At 46.0% G+C, this 25,252-nt stretch overlaps 1 protein-coding gene across 2 annotated transcripts in view; it reads left to right on the forward strand.

Annotated features, from left to right (window-relative positions):
* The window catches only part of LOC148508513 (inositol-trisphosphate 3-kinase B-like), a 135,332-nt gene that overhangs the window by 76,305 nt on the left and 33,775 nt on the right, over window positions 1-25,252 (forward strand). For both annotated transcript variants that reach the window (XM_088444436.1, XM_088444437.1), the window contains exons 3-4: window positions 20,369-20,468; window positions 20,798-21,011. In XM_088444436.1, coding sequence (XP_088300562.1) covers window positions 20,369-20,468; window positions 20,798-21,011 — 314 coding nt within the window. The remainder of the gene's footprint in view (window positions 1-20,368; window positions 20,469-20,797; window positions 21,012-25,252) is intronic.

Consider the following 25,252-nt stretch of genomic DNA (forward strand, 5'->3'; position numbering starts at 1 on the left):
ACGCAGGCGTGCCAGTGTGTTTCAACGCCGTTGCAGGGGTGTGCATAAAATTATCCACTGCATGGCCATAAGCAGCCATAGCACTGATAGCGTGCGTGGATGTTAGCAATTTCTGAGTAAGGTCAGGGCTTGTGCAGGTGTACATATGGGTCCGATGTTACCGATGATTTCACTATGGGCCTGGTTCAGAGCCACTCGTAAGCGGCAGTTCGTTCGCTCCGAGCGATGTTTGCCCAACTGCGCATGCGTACGGATCGTTATATGCATGCGCGAACCAGTCAGTGCGGCCTAAATTCATGTGCTCGCAATTTGAGTGACAGGGTGAGGCGTATGTGGGTGGTAACGGGAAGGTGCTTGAAAACGGGGAGTGGAGATCCGATCGCAGGCGTGCTTAAAGGTCAAAACAGGCGTTTTATGGGTGTGCATAATTAAAACAGCAGCATCATCGACCACGTCACTGGGTTATTTTATAGCCAGAACTGCTCGCAAAATTGTGGTAGCAAAAACCAACCACAAGAATAGCGAGCAGTTCATACCCTGGTCGATGTACTCGATTACTCGATTAATCTAATAAATAGTGGACATGACGTAGGATGCGAGCGGCCAGGGGGCGTAGTTTCCCAAAAAACGACCGCAAGTTTTGTTCGCTCGTTCAGACCTAGAGGCGTGAACAGACCGCAAACAGCGAACGGTTCATTTGAATAGCCACCCCTATTTTCTGGACGAGCGAGCGCTAATTGCGTCCGGCTCTGAATCAGGCCCTATGTCCCTACAGTAGTATACAGATGTAAGGGGAAATGGGCGTCCTTATGTCAGGATGCAAACGCAATGTGAATGCAAACATTTATATATCACCGCTGATATTAGCAACTGCAGCGCGTGCGTATAAGCAGAATAGCGAGCCGTGCTAAATCAGGCCCTATGAGCTAAACAATATACTGTATGTGATAGATGCTCTCGTGTACAGTTTCTCACTCCCTACGGTTTACTGATGCTCCCTGTATTGATCAGTCTGAAGCTGCCTAAAGCGTTAACCAAACAAAGACCCTGTTGTGGTTACTATGACAGCAGCCACAGTCTGATCGCTAGAGGGAGCTTCAGTGAACTGTAGGAGTTTTTCAGCATCACTGCTGCTGCACGGGCCACCGCCAGGGTTACTGAGGAGAATACGGAACCCGCGGCAGCTGCACCACTATTGTACATTATGCTCTCAGGTTTTCATGTTAGCCTGAGGCGCTTCTCCAACTAAACAGGCATACAATGACTGACTGTCAGGAAAACTTGCTTATATCAGGATTGCACTCTGCGCTGTCACAGTAGCCTAAATGATATGCAAAAGATTTGATCAGGACACTGTCCTACAGATGACGGCGTTTCTTCAGCTGTGAAGCGATGCATTCTACCATCTGGGTTCTGTTTGGAAATTGGTCCGGACACAAAATGACTGCATTGTTAGTACACCGTGTAGACAAAAGTGATTGGACACTGCAAATAGATCAACCAGATGTTAGTGACGTCAGTACTGTGTAGGCCCGCCATGTGCTGTGATTACTGCAAACACCCTTCTTGACAAACTGCCCACAAGTTCCTGGACAGCAGCAGGCGGTATGTTTTGCCATTCCGCCTTACGTACGGTGACCAACTGGGACACTGAGGAAGGTCGAGTTGGCCTAGAACGCACCCGTCGCATCAATTCATCCCAGAGGTTCTCAATGGGGTTAAGATCTGGACTTTGAGCTGGCCAGTCCATCTGGGTTACAGAATATTCTGTATACCAGTCCAGTGTTGCCCTGGAAACATGACAGGTGCCATTGTCGCCCTGATAAACACATTTGTTGTTTCCGTAGAACTGCCCCAATGTAGGGAGCACAGAGTTATCGAGATCATCTCTATACTTCTCAGAGTTGCATTATGACTAGTGGAACATACCCAGGGCTGTAGAGAGCCACGGCGGGCCCAGGTACAGAGGGGGCGTGGCCTAATCGCGGGAGGTGTGGCCATGCTCCCTCAAGCAAAACAAAAACAAAAAAACAGTTTTGCAGTAAGCCCCTCAGCCCGGCGCAAAGCCAGGGGGGCGTGATCAGTGTGATCGCTCCCCCCCACAGGCAAAGGAGATTGCTGTGGCTGCAGACGAGCAGTCTCCCACTGCAGCTCAGCACACGCTGTGTGCTGGGCTGCTGAGTAAGAGAGAAGGGTGGGGGGAGCGGCGCCGGACCTGGCCCCCGCCAGGCCCCTCAGGAAGCCCGGACCCGGGTAATCTGTACCCGCTCCCCCCCCCTCTCGGCGCCACTGACCATACCAAACCAGCTGAAACGCAGGGGTGGATACCTTTCCAAGAATAGCTAGATGCAAGGGTTGAAGTTTATGAAAAAATTACGTTTTAATCTGATATCCCAGGAAGAGGAGTTATATTGTGCAGATGCTCACATACATACACAAATACACACATACACGCATACATACATATACACACATACATACATACATACATTACGTACACACACATACTTACATACATACACACATACAGTACATACATACAGATTTAGGCACTAGGGGTGGCAGGTTAGGTTTAAGGAGGGAGGGGTAGGGAGTGGGGGAGGTTTAGGATACCGACCAACAAGTGTCTGTATCCTAACCCTGTTGGGATGTCGACGTCGGAATTCTGACCGCCGGGCAGTGTCGGACTGGAGCATGAAAGGCCCACCAGGGGAATGCAATGGTAGGGGCCCATGCTTTGGGGTGTGGTCAGTTAATACAGGGGATGAGGTCAGCCCCCCACAGTGGCTTGGACTGACATTGGCCATGAAACTGACCCTACAATAGAGTAACAATGTATAATTTGAGTGCACAGTCTGGAACCTGACATTAGAGCAAGTGTTGGGGCCCTGAGGCAGTGGGGCCCACCGGGGATTTCCCCTGTACCCCTGTGGTCCAGTCCAACCCTGCCGCCGAGATCCCATGTCCAGCAGACCCATTGCAGGGTGATTGAGAGGAAGTGCCGTTTGTGGGTGGCAAGGGGGGGGGGTCGCCCGAACGCAGGCATGCCAGTGCGTTTGCACGCCGTTGCAGGGGCGTGCATAAATTATCCTCTGCGATCCCATACACAGTGTGAGGTTTCATAGCGTGCATGGCTGTTAGCAATTCCTGAGTAAGGTCAGGGCTTGTGCAAGTGTGTGTATGAGTCCGATGGTACTCCATTGTACCGATGCTAAGCATTACGGATGTGCTGAGTTTGCATTGCAATCACAGTGGTTTGGCTTGCTATCGCAGTTGAACTGCCTGTGTGCGCAGTATTGCGATCCGTAGTGAGGCAGCCCTACAAAGTGGGACTGTCCACGGAAATCAGATGCCCTGTTTTACACTAATACTAAGGGCCGGCTGAATGAAACCTTTCTATACCTCCTGTACAGTGCACTTGTTTCCAGATCACACTTTTTAACTGTAAAATCTATACAGAGAAAAGGTAAATCGTCTTCCCATAGGAAGAGACACTATAATGAGATTTGCAATTAGTTTAGTATCAGGGAACGGCGGCTCGTGAGCATCCTTTCTCCTCGTACAGATGGCGCGCTACTCTCTGCTCACCCCGACACTGCGGGCAGTCATCGCTCTGTATATTGTCGGCCTCCTCAGAGAAACAAATGACCTATTTCATGTATTTTTCCCTGTCATTTTAATCGCTGTCTCTTTTATGTATTAATTAGCTGATTAAAAAAGACCTTTTTATAGCCGCCGCCCTCTAATTCATTTATTGATATAAATAAATTCTGCCATCAATTATTTATACCCACTGATCAAGAGTAGGGCCAGGTGGCGTATTCATGCGATAGAGAACATTTACCCCCTCCCATGTTCTGGCATGGATATAACGCATCTGTTATCAAACATAGAATTTAGAATACATGAGCAGATGACAATCGATGGCTGGAAATCGCATTTCTCAAATGTTTTCCTATTAAATTAAAATGTATTCATTTATTTTAAATATAATTTTTTTAAAAATTTTTTTATTTATCATTCAACTAATTAATCAGCCAACTTTTACTCGTTATGAAATGGTTCACTCACTTAATGGACAGACTAATTGTACATTTTCTTAGTTTTAGATTTAAGTCCACCGTGCTCTCCTTAAATCCTTGGCTGCAGCTTGTAATGTTCGTAGAAAAGGGCTCCTCTAACAGAGCAGACACAATGTGACTGACAGCTTGGCGGACTTGCTTTTTCCCATGCATCAATGTGGCAGATTCATACACAGTTGCAGGACCAGTGATGTCACAGCAGCTCGCATGACTGCATGCTGGGCTATATGACCTCTACCTGAGGTCTAGGTACAATCCATTCAGCTCCTAACTGTCACTTTACAGGCTATGTTTGAAAAATGACAGTTAGGAGCTGATTGAATGGTACTCTTGCCAACTGATTACTTCCTCCCACTCCCGCCTCCAAGATTTTGCCAGCGCTGCTTCCTAACTCTGGAACTCTCTCCCTATCAGACTCTCCACTTCTCAACACATATTCAAACGGGCTCTCAAAATTCACTACTTCATCAAAGCCTTCCAGCTCTCATCCTAACCTGCTGCTCCATGCTTCTTCCTCATTGTCTACCCCATCTGTGTCACCCCTGTTTGTATGCCCCTCCCCTTTATAATGTAAGCTCTCACGAGCAGGGCCCTCTTCCTTCATGTGTTTCTCCTTCTCCCCACAAGGGCACCTAACACTTGGTGTCTGACGCCCTGCTGCTTATTCTGGGTGCTATGATCGCTATTGCAGCAATATTTATAAACTTTGCCCTTGTCCTGCATTGCTTGGTACTGTAAGTCGATGTTTTTGCTCATTTGTTTATGTACTTTGTGAGGCGCTGCGGAACCCTAGGGGGCGCCATATAAATAAAGGATAATAATAATAATTATAGTACATAGACCCCTTGATTTGGACAGTGGGCCTAATTCAGACCCGCTCGCGAGCGTAGGACGCTCGTAAGCGGGTCGATGGTGCCCTAATGCGCATGCGCACGACAGAGGGAGCTCCGTCGTGCGCATGCGCGAGACCCGGAGAGCGACAGACAAGCTGTCGCTCGTGGTCTCGCACCAAAGGGGGCGTGCTGTCGATGGTGACTGACAGCACGCCCCCTTTGGTTGGCGTGCCGGGGGCGTGGCTGCTAGACGGAGGCGTTCCCATGGGAACGCCTACCGTCTGGGTCCAGCCACACTGACTTCAGTAGTGATGTCAGTGGGAATGATTTTGGCTCTGATAGAGCCAAAATCACTCCAGGGCTTGCGGCCACGAGACCCTACCGCAGGGTCTCGTCGCAAGCTTGATGGTCTTGACCATTGCGACCATCATCATGGACGCTCGCTATAGCTGTGGGTGGTAACCAACAGCTATGCGAGCATTCAAGAGGCCGCTCCATTTTCAGGTAGGAGGGCCCTGATTCAGAGCGAGCGCTCTGGTCAGAGCGTCCGGCTCTGAATCAGGCCCAGTGTCCTAAAGAAGAGGGAGGAGCTAAAGCTGTCTATAATGGAGTAGGGGGGTAATACTTTAGGTTTATCCTAATCTGGAGTGGTATGTTAGGGTAACGCTAAACAGCGCAATCTATCTGATCATTCATATAGGAAGATTTTCCATTTTTGGAGTTCACCGATCCCTTAAAGCAGACTCCTCACCTATACACCTCATACTTGTCAACTTTTAATTTCTCCAGGAGAAGCCCATAGAGGAGTTGCAGATGACCTCTCTTTTGCAGGGCCGGGCTCTTCATATGATTAGGCCCCGCCCCATTGCATCAAAATGCCACGAAACGTGGTTCCCCATCCTGCCCTCATCGGTGGGAGATCTACCCATTATTCTGGGGTCCATGGGACTGAAAAATCGGAAGCCTCCCGGACCCTCCGGGGGAGAATAGGTAAGTGCATTTACCATTTTGTATGCTGAGCCAGTTATTCAACCACAGTTCACTAGGAGCTAGTGACAGAACTGAGGCTTAGCGCCTCATGTATCAATGCTGCTACTAGTACTCAGTGAAATGATAAGCTGTACTCTCGTCGCTATTGGCTCAGCCAACAAAATGGCTGTCTTTGTGCCTCATGCCTAAACGTCATAAATAAAATCATAGACTGCATGCTGGTAAATGTTGCTCGCAAAGCAGCTGCCTCCGCTGTGTAGGAGACGTATGTGTTTTAGTGGGTGTGGTATAAAATGTCGACACCAGGATGTTGACATGGTCTGAATGTTATGTGCACAGTGTCTTACCCTAGCACTGACATGTCGAGATAGTGACAATATCGTCATTTTCACTGTCGACATTCATGCCATGTTGATTTTTTCTGGTGTCGACATTCTGAATGAAGACATAATGACTACTAACAATTCTACCTTTGAACCTCTATATACCCTTGCCTATACCTTCTAATATCCTACCTATAAACCTCTAAGTATGACGCTAATTTGCGTACGCAGTCATACAGTAAATAAAGACTCCAGACCTAGAACCTGTGGTTCCAAAGCACAAAGTATTATTCAAGTAAAAGTACAGCAGTTACACGCTATGATCCTCATATAATCTTAGCGCAAAGAGATTATACAGACCCAAGTACAATTATACATACGCAGCGCTCTCTGGTCCAGATGTTAGGCATCAGCAAGAAACCTCTCGTCAATCAGCATTCAGCACAAAGACCAGGAACCCAGGGTCAGAGTACACATATTTATACCCCCCAGGAATAAACAACACAATAGAGAAGTTTGTTGCTAATACCATTGGTCCTAAAGGAGAGGGCATATGTTACAAGGCATCTAACAGGTTGGTTCAAATAGACACAACCCAGCCTCTAACAACTGGTGGTCTCTGGTTTCCTGCCTCATGCAACATCCTAACAGTTGTTCATATAATGTACATTTTGTTGCTTGAAGTCTCTGCGGTCCATAAGTTGAGAATGCATGTTGCGATCTCTCCATCGATATTACCGGAATACTGGTGAGAGAGTACGCATCAGTACAATTCCAAACATGGCTTACTTATCATGTATAAAACCTTAGTTACGAAATAACCTTTATTTCATAGCAATTATAGTAAATGTGCATACTTGAATCTTATACCTTAAAGCTTATGGAACCTTGTATGTGAATATGTAAGGTGTGAGTATGTGGGGTTAGATGCGTGTGCATGGAGCTAATATTCAGCGTTTTCATACAGGGTCTTATGCATTCGCTAATATGCGACTAGTTAACAGCGCAATTGTGCGTATTAATGTGTGTATGAGAAATGGTGCACTTAAATCTCACTTAAACTAAGTGAACACCTAGCAGTGTAGAATGCTGAGCCTTATAGTTCCATGACTCGCTCATGCCCCAGCAGACCCTACCCTTTTCAGGCTACAAAATACTGGTCTTTGTTCTCCCAGGGCCTGTGTGAATGCAAATTAGCACAGCTACAAGACCCAAACCTCAGATAACACTCTTGGCTTTGAAGGTATTTTATTGTAGGAAGCCTGCTAATGTAAGGTGCTACAAATGACCCTCTTGCTATATTCGAGCAGGGCCACCTGGAGTGAGAGCAGACGTTATGTCCATGAAGCTTGTCTTCACAGGCTAGTTGTCACGTAGCCATTTGCTCTGTTTAGCTAATGCAATCCAATTTTGACATACTGTACAGTCGTTTCTGAAATATATCCTTTAGGGGAATTATAATAATACACACACTTTGTCCAGAGCATCCAAACTACGTAAAGTCATGAAATGGGCTTTTGATGAATCGCCGTAACTTATGGCGATGGTCACAGATGCAATCGCATGGTGCTAATAGTAATATCGCCACATGTACTAAAGTGTGAGTTTATCTAAAATGGCGCTTAGGCGGCCATTCGCAAAATTCCAGCTTCGACACTACATACCAGCTTTAGCATGTTATTGGAAGCGGTAGGTAGATATATAGCACTTGTTGCAGAGTGACGTTTGGGTTATGTCGGTCGGGTTTAGCCTTTCATTATCCTGCCTTGGCAATCTATATGCATTAGCATCCTGTATGGAAGCAGACTCTATGACAGGGGCTCGTAAGTAGGGAACATACTGTATGGCCCGTATTCAATTTGAGCTGAGCAGCGATACTTTTTCGTCTCCCAGACTTTTCGCCTACATCGCGTGTTTTGCAAGCGGAAAAGCATAGCACGCGTATCGCCGTATTCAATTTGAAATTAGGCAAAATCGGGACCCGGCGAAACATAAACAAGCGGAAAGTACTGTCAGGTTTGGGGAAATCAGCCTGACACCCCCCAAAAGATGCTCTGACATGGGGGTTCCCTATGGTACCCCCCGATTTGGCTTGCTGAAGGTATTTGGTGTTTTTAAACGGGCTCAATAGCTGCTAAATAGCGTTTTTGTATAAGTGGTGCAGAATAGTACTCAGGAGGTTTTTTTGCAGAAAATAACTTATCCCAGCAAATTTGGGGTACTTGAAAATGGGGGTCAGCATATTTTAAAGTTGCTAAAGTTAAGTTGAAAAAATCATGAAAAAACCACCTGCCGCAAGCCCCTGCAATGGTAAAAACTCCTGGGGCATACTAGGGGACCCCCCCAGAGTCTAGTTCACTAGTTTTTATCTTTGTCCCCCAACTTTTATTTTTTTCGCCCCCAAAATCAAAGTGATTTTTTGGGGTGTCCTTAAGTATTTTCTTTTATTTTTTTTACAGTTTACCTTTGGGGGACTGTCTGAAGGCTGCACGGGGGTTCCCGCAACGTTGCACCCCAAAACCCCAATTCTGTACTTTTTTCCGCCTGCTATTCATAGGCGAATCTTTCTCGCCTATTACACTGCATTGAGGCGGAAAGTCTTCCAAATTGAATAGGGAGTAAAATCAAAACAGGCGAAAATGACGTCATTGGCGAAAAAGTTTTCGCCAAAAACACACAAAAACTAGTTTTTGGGTGTAAATTAAATATACGGCCCTATGCCTCTGATTTAAATACTGTTTAACGGTGTTCTTACATTTGCTGAAAAGAGCTATAAACTGTCCTCTCCTGTAACTTGCGCTGATCTTATATATACATCTTGGAATCTCTCCAACCATCTGATAACACTTTGTGCTCGCATGTCTGTATGTGGCAGTGTAGCATTCCTAGAAAACAGCATCCCAGGGATTATCGCAGCCAAATACACAACGAGTGTCAGCGTGCAGGAAGCTTTGTGTAACCGCAGCATAATGTGAGTGGGAATCCTGCGTCTGTACCCAATACCCTCCGGTGACATGAGGAAAAGCTGTGCTGGGAGGCTGCAGCAGTGACATGGAGCAGAGTTAGGGTCCCCTCTATGGGTACATGAGGTGGGGTGTTATTGTATTATACATGTATAGGCGACGGCAGGTAAGGAGAGGGTCTCCCAGCTTTATAATATAGATAGAAAATGTAGAATGAATAAGGGGCAGACAGAATAATAAAGGGGAAAGGAAAAGGCTTGTTAGACTAACGTTACATCTCTTGCACGTATTAGAGCGTTTTTTGCGATACTTATAATGTGATGAGAGGACAGCGGCACAAATCATGAAAGTCTCTCTGTACAGATGGGATGCAGCTTATTGCAGTCACTGTTACTGCTGGTGGGTCATTTGGCTCCAGCGGTGTCATCTGGGTCCAGTGGTCAGCTGATGGCGACTTTGGGCATCCAGCGGTAATGAGCACCCCTAACCCTCCTCTAGTGCCCTGCCCTAACTTTTCCCCTATTGCTAAACCCTAATTTTTCCCCCCTGCAGCCTAACCCTCCCCCTAGTGATTAACCCTCCTCTCCCGAAGCATAACCTTTCCCCTAGTGCCTAACCCTACTCTCCCGTAGCCTAACCCTCCCCCTAGTGACTAACACTCCTCTTCCGTAGCCTAACCCTCCCCCTAGTGACTAACACTTCTCTCCCGTAGTCTAACTCTCCGGCTAGGGACTAACCCTCCTCTCCCGTAGCATAACCCTCCCCCTAGTGCCTTGCAATCTTCTCCCATAGCCTAAATCTCCCCCTAGTGCCTAACCCTCCTCTCCCGTGGCCTAACCCTCCCCCTAGTGCCTAACCCACCTCTCCTGTAGCCTAACCCTCCCCCTAGTGCTTAACCCACCTCTCCCATAGCCTAACCCTCCCCCTAGTGACTAACACTCCTCTCCCGTAGCCTAACCCTCCCCCTAGTGACTAACCCACCTCTCCTGTAGCCTAACCCTCCCCCTAGTGCCTAACCCACCTCTCCCATAGCCTAACCCTCCCCCTAGTGACTAACACTCCTCTCCCGTAGCCTAAACCTTCCCCTAGTGACTAACCCACCTCTCCCGTAGCCTAACCCTCCCCCTAGTGACTAACCCACCTCTCCTGTAGCCTAAACCTCCCCCTAGTGACTAACACTCCTCTCCCGTAGCCTAACCCTCCCCCTAGTGTCTAACCCACCTCTCCCGTAGTCTAACCATCCCCGTAGTGACTAACCCTCCTCTCCCATAGCCTAAATCTCCTCCTAGTTCCTAACCCTCCTCTCATATAGCCTAACCCTCCCTCTAGTGCCTAACCCTCCTCTCACATAGCCTAACCCTCCCCCTAGTGCCTAACCCTCCTCTCCCATAGCCTAAATCTCCTCCTAGTGCCTAACCCTTCTCTCCCGTAGCCTAAACCTCCCCCTAGTGACAAACACTCCTCTCCTGTAGCCTAACCCTCCCCCTAGTGACTAACACTCCTCTCCCATAGCCTAAATCTCCTCCTAGTACCTAACCCTCCTCTCCTGCAGCCTAACCCTCCCCCGAGTGCCTAACCCTCCTCTCCCATAGCCTAACCCTCCCCCTAGTGCCTAACCCACCTCTCCCGTAGCCTAACCCTCCCTCTAGTGACTAACCCTCTCTCCCGTAGCCTAACCCTCCCCCTAGTGACTAACCCACCTCTCCCGTAGCCTAACCCTCCCCCTAGTGCCTAATCCTCCTCTCCCACAGCCTAAGGCTCCCCCTAGTGCCTAACCCTCCTCTCCCGTAGCCTAACTCTCCCCCCAATGCCTAATCCTCCTCTCCCGTAGCCTAACCCTCCCCTAGTGCCTAACCCTACTCTCCCGTAGCCTAACCGTCCCCCTAGTGCCTAATCCTCCTTTCACGTAGCCTAACCCTCTCCTGTAGCCTAACCCTCCCCCTAGTGCCTAACCCACCTCTCCCATAGCCTAACCCTCCCCCTAGTGCCTAACACTCCTCTCCCATAGCCTAAATCTCCTTCTAGTGCCTAACCCTTCTCTTCCACAGCCTAACCCTATCCCACCCACTAGTACCTACAGATGTGTCCTTATACATCTAGCCTCCATATGCCTGGCGTGAGTGAGCCGTCTAGGACGCACAAACAGACTGCGCTGAGTAATGTGATATGTGACACCTGTATATCTGTGTGCTCCTGAGTCTGTACATGGGAGACTGCGCTGGGTAATGTGATATGTGACACCTGTATATCTGTGTGCTCCTGAGTCTGTATATGGGAGACTGTGCTGATTAATGTGATATGTGACACCTGTATATCTGTGTGCTCCTGAGTCTGTATATGGGAGACTGCGCTGAGTAATGTGATATGTGACACCTGTATATCTGTGTGCTCCTGAGTCTGTATATGGGAGACTGCGCTGAGTAATGTGATATGTGACACCTGTATGTCTGTGTGCTCCTGAGTCTGTATATGGGAAACTGCGCTGAGTAATGTGATATGTGACACCTGTATATCTGTGTGCTCCTGAGTCTGTATATGGGAGACTGCGCTGAGTAATGTGATATGTGACACCTGTATATCTGTGTGCTCCTGAGTCTGTATATGGGAGACTGCGCTGAGTAATGTGATATGTGACACCTGTATATCTGTGTGCTCCTGAATGTGTATATGGGAGACTGCGCTGAGTAATGTGACATGTGACACCTGTATATCTGTGTGCTCCTGAGTCTGTATATGGGAGACTGTGCTGAGTAATGTGATATGTGACACCTGTATATCTGTGTGCTCCTGAGTCTGTATATGGAAGACTGCGCTGAGTGATGTGATATGTGACACCTGTATATCTGTGTGCTCCTGAGTCTGTATATGGGAGACTGCGCTGAGTAATGTGATATGTGACACCTGTATATCTGTGTGCTCCTGAGTCTGTATATGGGAGACTGCGTTGAGTAATGTGATATGTGACACCTGTATATCTGAGTCTGTATAAGGGAGACTGCTCTGAGTAATGTGATATGTGACACCTGTATATCTGTGTGCTCCTGAGTCTGTATATGGGAGACTGCTCTGAGTAATGTGATATGTGACACCTGTATATCTGTGTGCTCCTGAATGTGTATACGGGAGACTGCGCTGAGTAATGTGACATGTGACACCTGTATATCTGTGTGCTCCTGAGTCTGTATATGGGAGACTGCGCTGAGTAATGTGATATGTGACACCTGTATATCTGTGTGCTCCTGAATGTGTATATGGGAGACTGCGCTGAGTAATGTGACATGTGACACCTGTATATCTGTGTGCTCCTGAGTCTGTATATGGGAGACTGTGCTGAGTAATGTGATATGTGACACCTGTATATCTGTGTGCTCCTGAGTCTGTATATAGGAGACTGCGCTGAGTAATGTGATATGTGACACCTGTATATCTGTGTGCTCCTGAATGTGTATATGGGAGACTGCTCTGAGTGATGTGATATGTGACACCTGTATATCTGTGTGTTCCTGAGTCTGTATATGGGAGACTGCGCTGAGTAATGTGATATGTGACACCTGTATATCTGTGTGCTCCTGAGTCTGTATATGGGAGACTGTGCTGAGTAATGTGATATGTGACACCTGTATATCTGTGTGCTCCTGAGTCTGTATATGGAAGACTGCGCTGAGTGATGTGATATGTGACACCTGTATATCTGTGTGCTCCTGAGTCTGTATAAGGGAGACTGCGCTGAGTAATGTGATATGTGACACCTGTATATCTGTGTGCTCCTGAGTCTGTATATGGGAGACTGCGTTGAGTAATGTGATATGTGACACCTGTATATCTGAGTCTGTATAAGGGAGACTGCGCTGAGTAATGTGATATGTGACACCTGTATATCTGTGTGCTCCTGAGTCTGTATATGAGAGACTGCTCTGAGTAATGTGATATGTGACACCTGTATATCTGTGTGCTCCTGAGTCTGTATATGGGAGACTGCTCTGAGTAATGTGATATGTGACACCTGTATATCTGTGTGCTCCTGAGTCTGTATATGGAGACTGCGCTGAGTAATGTGATATGTGACACCTGTATATCTGTGTGCTCCTGAGTCTGTATATGGGAGACTGCGCTGAGTAATGTGATATGTGACACCTGTATATCTGTGTGCTCCTGAGTCTGTATATAGGAGACTGCGCTGAGTAATGTGATATGTGACACCTGTATATCTGTGTGCTCCTGTGTCTGTATATGGGAGACTGCGCTGAGTAATGTGATATGTGACACCTGTATATCTGTGTGCTCCTGAGTCTGTATAAGGGAGACTGCGCTGAGTAATGTGATATGTGACACCTGTATATCTGTTTGCTCCTGAGTCTGTATATGGGAGACTGCGTTGAGTAATGTGATATGTGACACCTGTATATCTGAGTCTGTATAAGGGAGACTGCTCTGAGTAATGTGATATGTGACACCTGTATATCTGTGTGCTCCTGAGTCTGTATATGGGAGACTGCTCTGAGTAATGTGATATGTGACACCTGTATATCTGTGTGCTCCTGAGTCTGTATATGGAGACTGCGCTGAGTAATGTGATATGTGACACCTGTATATCTGTGTGTTCCTGAGTCTGTATATGGGAGACTGCGCTGAGTAATGTGATATGTGACACCTGTATATCTGTGTGCTCCTGAGTCTGTATATAGGAGACTGCGCTGAGTAATGTGATATGTGACACCTGTATATCTGTGTGCACCTGAGTCTGTATATGGGAGACTGCGCTGAGTAATGTGATATGTGACACCTGTAGATCTGTGTGCTCCTGAGTCTGTATATGGGAGACTGTGCTGAGTAATGTGATATGTGACACCTGTATATCTGTGTGCTCCTGAGTCTGTATATGGGAGACTGCGCTGAGTAATGTGATATGTGACACCTGTATATCTGTGTGCTCCTGAGTCTGTATATAGGAGACTGCGCTGAGTGATGTGATATGTGACACCTGTATATCTGTGTGCTCCTGAGTCTGTATATGGGAGACTGCGCTGAGTAATGTGATGTGTGACACCTGTATATCTGTGTGCTCCTGAGTCTGTATATAGGAGACTGCGCTGAGTAATGTGATATGTGACACCTGTATATCTGTGTGCTCCTGAGTCTGTATATAGGAGACTGCGCTGAGTGATGTGATATGTGACACCTGTATATCTGTGTGCTCCTGAGTCTGTATATGGGAGACTGTGCTGAGTAATGTGATATGTGACACCTGTATATCTGTGTGCTCCTGAGTCTGTATATGGGAGACTGTGCTGAGTAATGTGATATGTGACACCTGTATATCTGTGTGCTCCTGAGTCTGTATATGGGAGACTGTGCTGAGTAATGTGATATGTGACACCTGTATATCTGTGTGCTCCTGAGTCTGTATATGGGAGACTGCGCTGAGTAATCTGATATGTGACACCTGTATATCTGTGTGCTCCTGAGTCTGTATATAGGAGACTGTGCTGAGTAATGTGATATGTGACACCTGTATATCTGTGTGCTCCTGAGTCTGTATATGGAGACTGCGCTGAGTAATGTGATATGTGACACCTGTATATCTGTGTGCTCCTGAGTCTGTATACGAAGCACAACGGTACTTGGAATGAAATAAGCTGCACTGCTACATTTAATACTTCGTATACAGATTAAAGGGGCCGAGTTCAATTCAATTTGAAGCTGAATAGGTGCGGCAGGGAGCTCCCGAAGCTATTCTATACACCACACTGCTTGTGGCGGCTAAAGGATTTCTTCTCGCAACGCACTTTAGTCAGAGAATGCCGGTTCTCGCGCCTAAACACTCAGGTTATATCGCGAGAACCGTTATTCTCTGACTTAACATTCCCGAAAAAGGCACACAGCGCGTTGTATTGAATAGCTCCCTCCCGCGGCTATTCATCTTCGCATTGAATTGAATTCGGCCCATAGACTCAGTCACACACAGATATACTTCTGTCACATATCAAATTAATCAGCACAGATTGCTGGTACGTCCTAGTCACATCGCATTTAGGCAAAAAAAGGACACCCGACGCTAGCAGAGTCTTACAGGACCAGGCGCGCCGAGAGGGGCTTTTTGCCGTCACTGCGGCAAAGACGAGTGAGGGCACAACTGTTACTCTAACCCACCCCCTAGTGCCAAACCCTAACCCTCCGCACCCGCAGCCTAGTCCTAACTGTTGGCATTCCGAGACTCTGGGATTTCACGTGTCGACATTTCAGTTATCGACATTGTGAACATGTCAACTGCAGATGTCAACGTGTTACATATCGACATTTCATCATTGTCGACATAATAACTGTCGGTATCGACATGTCGGCATTACGATTGTTGACATTGTAAATGTCGACGCGATGACTGTCTCCCTGTATCCATAATTACACGAGTAGGCCTAGTTAATGCATGTACCTATAGGCTGAGCTAATGTACCTTACATGATGGATGGAAGACAAGGGGAGGGAGGGACCTGCTTTCTAACATTCTAAAAGAGACCCAGTACTACAGCCTTACAATTAATATGTACTGTAGATGACATTGCTCCTGGTACCGATTTCTGATAGTGTTTGTGTGTTCTTGAAGGTGTTAAACTTCGCTAGATCTGGTGCAGATCACACCAGGACAATACTGAGACTTGTAACTCCCAGGACTGTCTCAGTGATCCTTTCCCTATGAAGATACACATCTTCCAGGATTCTCTCAACCCTGGAAACAATAGGTGTGGCTGGGAAACAACATGTACAAACAACACCCAAAGACAACAATGGCCTAAAGCTTCGGAAGATTTCAGCCGCTGTGGCTATTGAGCTGGAATATCAGATTTAATGTCATCGCATTCTGTAATCACAATACTGGACGTGTACGGTTACATGTTATTTAAAGTGTATACTTTATTGCGGATGCTAGAGAGGTGCGCAGACCGCCGTGTTTTGGTTGTGGTTTTGGATCTGGAGTCGTCTTCATGTTTTGGTTTTGGGTCTGAGTTTTTTTTTCTTAAATTGATAAAAAGTTTAAATAAAAACAAAAAACAGCTAAATTCATGTAATTTTTGCAATCCAAAACCTGAAATTCGGATTTAAAATCCGAATTCCGAACAGCAAGAAGATCAGGTCTCGGGTCTGTCTGCAACTCATCAGGAGATGAGAAACTCCACTTTTCGGGTGAATTTAGACAACCACGGGAGGATACCGTTACCAAAACAAGCATTAAAATGAAAACAAAATGCCTTACTCTGGTAATTAGACAAACAGAGTGATTTTGAGAGAATTCGGTGGGATCAACCAATCAGGTTCTAATTGTCATGTTTGAAACATGACAGTTAGGAGCTGATTGGTTGGTACTTTATTTTTTCCACTTTATCTCTCTCCAAGCTTTGATACATCTACCCCTTAAAATTTTGTAGTTTTGCAAAATAACCAATCATCTTCTGTCATTTCAAAGACTGCTAAATAAATGAGTTGGATCTGTATCAAGGCTTGGGGGTAAATTTACTAAGATTCGAGTTTGGTCGATCTCGGGTGAGTTTAGGCATTTTTTTCAACTCGCAAATTTACTAAAGACAAACTCGGGTGAGATTTCTCTCTTTTCAATGAAAAACGGGTGAGATTGCAAACTCGGATAAACTCACCATCGGCCAAACTCGGAAGTTCTTTTCATGAAAAGATACAACTCAGGAATTTACCAAGATTCGAGATTACAATCTCGGGTGTAATTGTAGCAAACTCGCAGCTAAATTGAAGTTTCAAACAATTCCTGAGCTGCGAGTTTGGCAGAAACATACACAGATCAATGTGTTTCATGTATGTTTCTGCATGGAAATACTATCTAAAGGGTTAACATAACAAAAAAATGACGTATGGTCCCCCCCCCCGAAAAGCATGACCAGCCCCAAACTGCTTAGCCAGTCCTGGTTCCTAAAAATACAAAAAAAGAACTAGTAGGGTCCCCCTAATTTTAAAACCAGCACTGGACTCAAATCTGGCCAGGGTATAATGCCACATCCAGGGGACCCTTTCACTGGGTCTCCCCAGCCAAAGCATTATCACCCCAAGCTGGTCAGCCCAAGCCGGGGACCTCCTCAATAAATGGGTCCCCCTCTCCCCAGCACCTTCCATTGTTATTTTGTAAAGACCCGGGGATGCTATGGAGAGCAACGCAAGGACGGAGGTGAGTATAGGATTTTTTTTTACAGGTACACCCATTGAATTGCTACTTGGAGAAAGGGACCACGTTGTGTGTTAATTTTATTTTTTTTACAGTGGGGGTATGGGTGCCGGTCGCCTGCTGGCGCTTGTAGTTCCACTAAGTGCCAAAGGCAGGCCCGCTGGCACCTGTAGTTCCACGGTAAAAAACAATAGTTACTATCTATTTTCACCACTATTATCCCCGTACCGACAGCCTAGGGGTGTGGGGAAGAGACCAGGACCAACCTAAGCCTGGGGTCCTCGGGAGAGGGGGACCCCTTTATTGGGGGTCACCTTCCCTGAGCTGACCGGCTTGGGGTGATAATGCTTTGACTGGGTAGACCTGGTGAAAGGGTCCCCTGGCTGTGGCATGACACCCCTGCCGTATTTGAGTCCGGTGCTGGTTTTAAAAATAGGGGGACCACTACGTATTTTTCCCAACTATGTTATGCTAATTATGTATTCAACATGTGAGTGCAGTTTGCTTATTACTGCACTATGAGGCCTGAAGGAGGATCCCTCCTCGCACTCCGGACCCTCCTCTCATAGGTTGTAGTGGGCTGCCACCATCTGCAGATGGCGCTAGTTCCCGCATTCAATCTCCGAAAACTTTTCTTTTTCGGATATTGATACATCGAACATTCTTAAAATGACCATAGAAAGGTATTGTGGGTCTTTGGGCCGAGTGTGCGCTATGATGCGCTTCATTGGCGCAGGAAATATTTGCATTGGGGTTGATTGTTCATACATAGGTCCCATACTGAAGTTACATTTCAGGAAATTACGGGCAAACTCTTGTTTCCACAGGATTACAGAGTGAGGAGAGTTTGATAAATAGGCCCCTAATTATATTAATTTGTGGGAGGGGGATGTGTTCTGTCGATGCTGCAACCTGTGTGTAAATATCCCATATTAGGATTGGACGGCTGGGTGTAGAGTGAGTACACTGTGTACAGCAGGTCGTACATAAGAGGTGATGTAACACTGCAGTTCCAGCCAGCATGTTGTTTCCGGCATACGGGGGGATACACATTCCATGCCGGGTTACGTATCCAGACCGCTGTTATTCTCTGCATGTTCCCCTCCAAGAATCAGCCTTTAATCTCCTTTGTTTGAGTTGCAAACTGTAACACTGCTACAATTCTTTATTTGGTACTTGTGGTTTATTTCATGTCATTTTTTTTTTTTCTTGTTGCATTCTCTTTGAAGTAATTTTATATACTCTCCATCATAGACCTTATTTCTCAGTCTCCGTATTCCTAATTCTGTTTTTTCCTGAAAGATCTTCTTACATAAACAGTGTGGCGGTAAAAATGCGCTGTTGTTAGTAAAGTCTTATAATGTTGGCTATTGGTTAGTAGCTCCAGTGATGTTCTCAGTTATTCGCCATCGGTCATGTCAGTGGCGTTATTCATTTATGCGCCAGCTCTACAGATACACCAAACATCTGTGTGGCTGAGGACTATAATTAAATGAAGACTCTAATGCTTGCTCTTTAATCATGATTATAATGAATGATACAGGGGGAGATGTACTAAGCTCTGAAAAATGATAAACTGGAGAGTGATAAACCACCAGCCAATCAGCTGCCAACTGTCATTTTTCAAACACAGCCTGTAACATGACAGTTAGGAGCTGAGTGGCTGGTCGTTTATCACTCTCCAGTTTATTACTTTTCAGAGCTTAGTACATCTCCCCTAAGATACATAAAGTGGACAGAGATAAAGGCCAGAATGTACTAAAGGAAAAATGCGGTAAAAACCCTCTTTTCAACGTTTTTACCGCATTTCCATATGTACTAAGCCCCGGACGCACTTTTATCGGTGCAGAGTGTAATGCCAGAAAAACCTGGCATTACCCTATAGAAGCCTATGGGCTTCTTACCACACCCCGCACCCGACGCTTCGCCGCCGCCACGCAGTCGCCCAGCACTGGACCCCACTAACCTGCTCTCCATGGTTGCCGTCCCGTGCTCCGGCTGGGTCCTCCGCCTCCTCCTAATCTTCCGGGTGCAGGGAGGAGGAGGAGGTGCCCGGGGCTTCCTGCACAGGTCACCAGCAGGAAGCTCCCGGAGCTTGAAAGGGGCGGGGTCACCCTTCAAGCTGTCCTTTGCGATACTAATCGCATATGTTAGTACATATGTGATTAGTAAGGTTGCGGTGACTAGCTGAATGGTCACCGCAACCTTAGTACATCCCGGCCAAAGTACCAACCAATCAACTCCTAACTGCCATGTTACAGGCTGTGCTTGAAAAGTGACAGGAGCTGATTGGTTGGTGCTTTATCTCTGTCCAAGGCTTAGTACATCTCCCCCACAGTGGGCCAGATTCAGAGGGACACGCAGATAGAATCGTGACTGCATTTATTGTGCAGCAGTGCCTGCGTCTTATGCTAATGCAGCCACCGATTTCTTTAAAACTGAGACACCCACATGCAGCGCTTTGCACCTGTGGAAAGACGACACCATTGAATGCGCCATGGAAACTTGCACGAGCACTATGGCAGGTGTAATTTCTCAGCCTCAGAGTATGGCATTCTGTAGCAAACGTTGCAAACGCAAACGCTGTCAGCGACACGCCCGTGTCTGGTTGGCCACCCCCCTGTCTCACCTTCCGGGAATCCAAGGCTCTTGCATCAAACTTCGTTCTGCGTCTCCCTGCGGTAACCATGGGGACTCGTGCGCAGTACTTCCAGCATCGGCCAGCTGCGTGCGTACTGACATATGCTTGCAGTTAGTGTGCACCACTGAATCAGCCTAGGTATGTATTATGAAAGCAATTTGTACTGTAAATAGTGTTGAGTTTAGGTATTGTCACTAGGGGATATAATCAGAGTTTGTGCTCGGATTTACATTGTTCTGCGTTTTTTCCATGGAAATTCTGTTTTTTTTAATTTGTTCATAAATTTCACCGTAGTAGTTTCTTTGTGCAAGTGGTGTCAGAGAGTGTAATGTTTTCCCATGTTCTTTTTTTCAGAGCAAATCATGGAGGAAAATCAAGAACATGGTACACTGGTCGCCCTTCGTTATGTCATTCAAGAAGAAATACCCCTGGGTACAGCTGGCAGGACATGCAGGTACCATACACAAATACATCACAGTGCACCTCGTCCTCTACACACATTGGAGGTGGCCATTTTGTTGGCTGAACCAATGTTCATGAGACCGCAATTCACTAGGAACCAGTGACATCACTTGTGCCCTTCCAGACAGCCATTTTTTTGGGGGGTAAACCAATATTCTTGTGAACGCGGTATCATTTGTATAAGAAGTAGTGACAACACTATAAGTTGAGCTCCAACAAAATGGCTGCCCGACAGTGTGTGGACAAAGATGTGCTACAGTGAATCGCGTGCTACAGAGGGTCTAACTGAATGACTTTGACTTTGTTTTCTTGGATTTTCAGGTAGTTTTAAGTCTGCAGCCAATGGTAAAATCCTGAAAAAGCACTGTGAGTGCGAGCAGCGATGTCTGAGCCAGCTGATGAGCGATGTGCTGAGAGCGTACGTTCCTGCCTACCACGGGGACATTCTGAAAGATGGAGAGAGGTACAACCAGATGGATGATCTGCTCTCCGAGTTTGAGAGTCCTTGTGTCATGGATTGCAAGATGGGTGTCAGGTGAGGCTTGTTTAACATTTATACAGCTCACCCTGCAATGTTCAGGGTGGGTTTAAGGTTATAGGTGCATACACACGTAACGATTTTGTTACCAACGATTTTCTGAACGATTTTCTGTCAGATTATCTGTCAGATTTTTTAAAGTGTAATGAACGATTTTTTTGAACTACAAACAATTTTTGCATATTCCCTTAATGAAAATCGTTCAGTTGGTCAGTCTGACTAAACTACAAACGTGAACGCGCATTAACGGTAATCGTTCATCATTTTAACTCAGAAAGTGAACGATTTTTTCAATGATTGAACGATAAACGATATCGTTATCGATAATCGTTCAAAAAATCGTTGTGTGTGTATGCACCTTTAGTGGTAGAAAGAAAAGCTCCTTTGGTGACCTGCCTGCATAGGTAGGGATCATATTGAAGAGGTAGGGATCAGAGAGACAGGCTTATGGTTAAGGCATGCAGTTTTGCTTACATACATACTGTAAATAATGATAATATATACCTACACTTACATCTAGCATACAGAACAAGAGAAGTTGTACTGTGCACTTAATGAATGAATACAGCTACAATGCATTCCAGTATACAAAGCTAGGGAAGTGGTGCTGTGTACTTGGTCATTATGCACAAACAGCCCAGGACCCAACGATATAACGGTCTTTGTAAATAAGGGCCCGCTGACTATAGTCTCGCACTGTGTGCCTCGGATACGGACAGATCTGTGCTGCATTCTGGTTTTGCTGTCAGTAAGCAAGGACTCAATTTCACTTCAGGTTTTCATTGGATTCCTCCAGAAAGATTTATCGCCTGAAAATGTGATCAGGGTTATACAAATTATTTGAGCGGGGCAGTAGCCGTTCCCTCACAGCGGTGCAGAGTATTTACAGGTGTCAGCTGAGATAGAGATGCCCAGCATGGGGAGAGTTAATGGAGCTGTCGGAGGCCTGTCAGAGCGTGGGTGGGCGCTGTATATAGACGGAGGAAGCTGCTGTGCATGTGTGATATCTGCGTCCTTGTGCTGCCCGACCACAGTCTTTAATACACACCCATGGATAGAATGAAAGGGGGACCATAGAAATGTGTATTACTGTCGTTTGTAGGAGAGAAATATCAGCTATGTATCACGCCCACTGTTCATTCTCCTGCTTAAGCGCTCTCTCTCTCTCGATTTGGTTACCAGGAGATGGCTTGTGAAACCCCCTTTACTCTAACATCACCAATCCCCCCATGCATGTACACTGAATATAATTTGAAAAGAGAGCCACCTCTCTGCAAAACTTCAAACGGGCCCATCTGTGTCACTGCTGTTTGTCTACCCTTTAGAACAGGGATGGGGAACCTCAGGCCCGGGGGGCCGTTTAAGGCCCATGGAATCATTTGTTCTGGCCCTTTGAGCTTTTTCTGCAGCGTGCCTATAATGGCCCCCTGCAGCCAGAATCTATGCAGCAGTGCCGCCTGGGGCGTCCTTAGGACGCTTCATACGGTCACACCGCTTCCCTTACAGCTCCCCGAAGCATCCTCAGTATGCACCAGGCACTGCTGTAATCACTGGCGATAGTGGCCTCGCCCCCGTGTGACATCACACAGAGGGGGCAAGGCCTGCACAAGGCCCGCAAATAATGTTCTATATATCAAAATGGCCCTCGGCAGAAAAAAGGTTCCCTACCCCTGCTATAGAATGTAAGCTCTCAAGAGCAGGGGCCTCTTCTCCCATGTGCTTTTTCTTCCCCTACTATTATTTACGGAACCTGACCCCTGACTCCTGCCACCGTACTACTTATTGGAGTGTTATGACCGCTGTTTCAGCAATGCATATATATCATGTACTTGTAATGCATTGTCTTCCTCTGTTCTCTTGTTCTGCTGAATTGTTTATGAACTTTGTTAGGCGCTGCGGAACCCGTGTAGCGCCATATATACAGTGCATCCGGAAAGTATTCATAATGCTTCACTTTTTTTCCACATTTTGTTATGTTACAGCAGTGATTTTCAACCTTTTCCAACTTGGGGCACACAGCGTAAGATTTGAAATTTGCCAAGGAACACCATCCGGCAATGCGTCGTGCGAGACAGATGAAAAAACATACACATTGGCCTCCGCAGGAATAAAACACACATACATTGGCCTCCGCGGGAATAAACACACATACATTGCCTCCGCAGGAATAAAACACACATACATTGGCCTTCGCAGGAATAAAACACACATACATTGGCCTCCGCAGGAATAAACACACATACATTGGCCTCCGCAGGAATAAACACACATACATTGGCCTCCGCAGGAATAAACACACATACATTGGCCCCAGAAAAATAAAACTCACATACTTTGGCCCCCACAGGAATAAAACACACATACATTGACCCTCACAGAAAAAAATAACATTGGCTGGCCCCCACAGAAACAAAAACACTCCCACAGAAAAACATGCCTGATCCCTACTAACACATAAAACATGGCTGGACCCCAAAGACTCAAAAAACAACACATTGCTCTCCACTAACAACCGGCCACGGCACACTAGTGTGCCGCGGCACATCGGTTGAAAACCGCTGTGTTACAGCCTTATTCCAAAATGGAATAAATTAATTTTTGTCCTCAAAATCCTATACACAATACAAAATCCTATACACCTATACATAATGACAACGTGTAAAAAGTTTTATTGATATTTTTGGAAATTTAATAAAATGAAAAAACTAAGAAATCACATGTACATTAGTATTCACAGCCTTTGCCATGAAGCTCAAAATTGAGCTCAGGTGCATCCTGTTTCCACTGATCTTCCTTGAGATGTTCCTACAGCTTAATTGGATTCTACCTGTGGTAAATTCAGTTGTTTGGACATGATTTTGAAAGGCATACACCTGCCTATATAAGGTCCCACACTTGACAGTGCATGTCAGAGCACAAACCAAGCATGAAGTCCATGGAAATGTCTGTTGACCTCCGAGACAGGATTGTCATCTGGGGAAGGGTACAGAAAAATATCTCTGCTTTGAAGGTCCCAATGAGCACAGTGGCCTCCATCATCTGTAAATGAAAGAAGTTCGGAAACAACAGGACTCTTCCTAGAGTTGGCCGGCCGTCTAAACTGAGCGATCGTGGGAGAAAGGCCCTAGTCAGGGAGGTGACCAAGAACCCGATAGTCACTCTGTCAGAGCTTACAGCATTCCTCTGTGGAGAGAGGAGAACCTTCCAGAAGGACAACCATCTGCAGAAATCCATCAATCAGGCCCGTATGGTAGAGTGGCCAGTTGGAAGCCACTCATTAGAAAAAAGCACATGGCAGCCCATCTGGAGTTTGCCAAAATGCATCTGAAGGACTCTCAGACCATGAGAAACAAAATTCTCTGGTCTGATGAGACAAAGATTGAACTCTTTGACGTCAATGCCAGGCGTTATGTTTGGAGGAAATCAAGGACCGCTCATCACCAGGCCAATACCATCCCTACAGTGAAGCATGGTGGTGGCAGCATCATGCTGTGGGGATGTTTTTCAGTGGCAGAACTGGGAGACTAGTCAGGATAGAGGGAAAGATGAATGCAGCAATGTACAGACACATCCTGGATGAAAACCTGCTCCAGAGCACTCTTGACCTCAGACTGGGGCGACGGTTCATCTCTCAGCAGGACAACGACCCTAAGCACATAGCCAAGATATCAAAAGAGTGGCTACAGAACAACTCTGTGAATGTCCTTGAGTGGCCCAGCCAGAGCCCAGTCTTGAATCCGATTGAACATCTCTGGAGAGATCTGAAAATGGCTGTGCACTGACCCTTTTTGTATATGGCATCACATACAAAAAGACTCGAGGCTGTAATTGCTGCCAAAAGTGCATCAACAAAGTATTGAGCAAAGGTTGTGAATACTTATGTACATGTGATTTCTTAGTTTTGTTTTTTTTAAATTAAATTTGCAAAAATCTCAAAAAAACTTTTTACACGTTGTCATTATGGGGTATTGTGTGTAGAATTTGAGGACAAAAATTATTGTATTCCATTTTGGAATAAGGCTGTAACATAACATAAAATGTGGAAAAAGTGAAGCGCTGTGAATACTTTCCGGATGCACTGTAATAATAATTAAACAAACAATATTTACATGAAAGATAAAATAATAATCACAATACAATTACTACATCAGTGTATTTGAAATTAATTAATGTTTAAGTCAACTTCCTTAGACAGTGTTAAATAATTACTTAAATTATATATAATTACTGAGCCCATC

The sequence above is a fragment of the Taudactylus pleione genome, unplaced genomic scaffold, assembly GCF_031769625.1.
Source record: "Taudactylus pleione unplaced genomic scaffold, aTauple2 ptg000363l, whole genome shotgun sequence".
Classification (NCBI taxonomy): domain Eukaryota; kingdom Metazoa; phylum Chordata; class Amphibia; order Anura; family Myobatrachidae; genus Taudactylus; species Taudactylus pleione.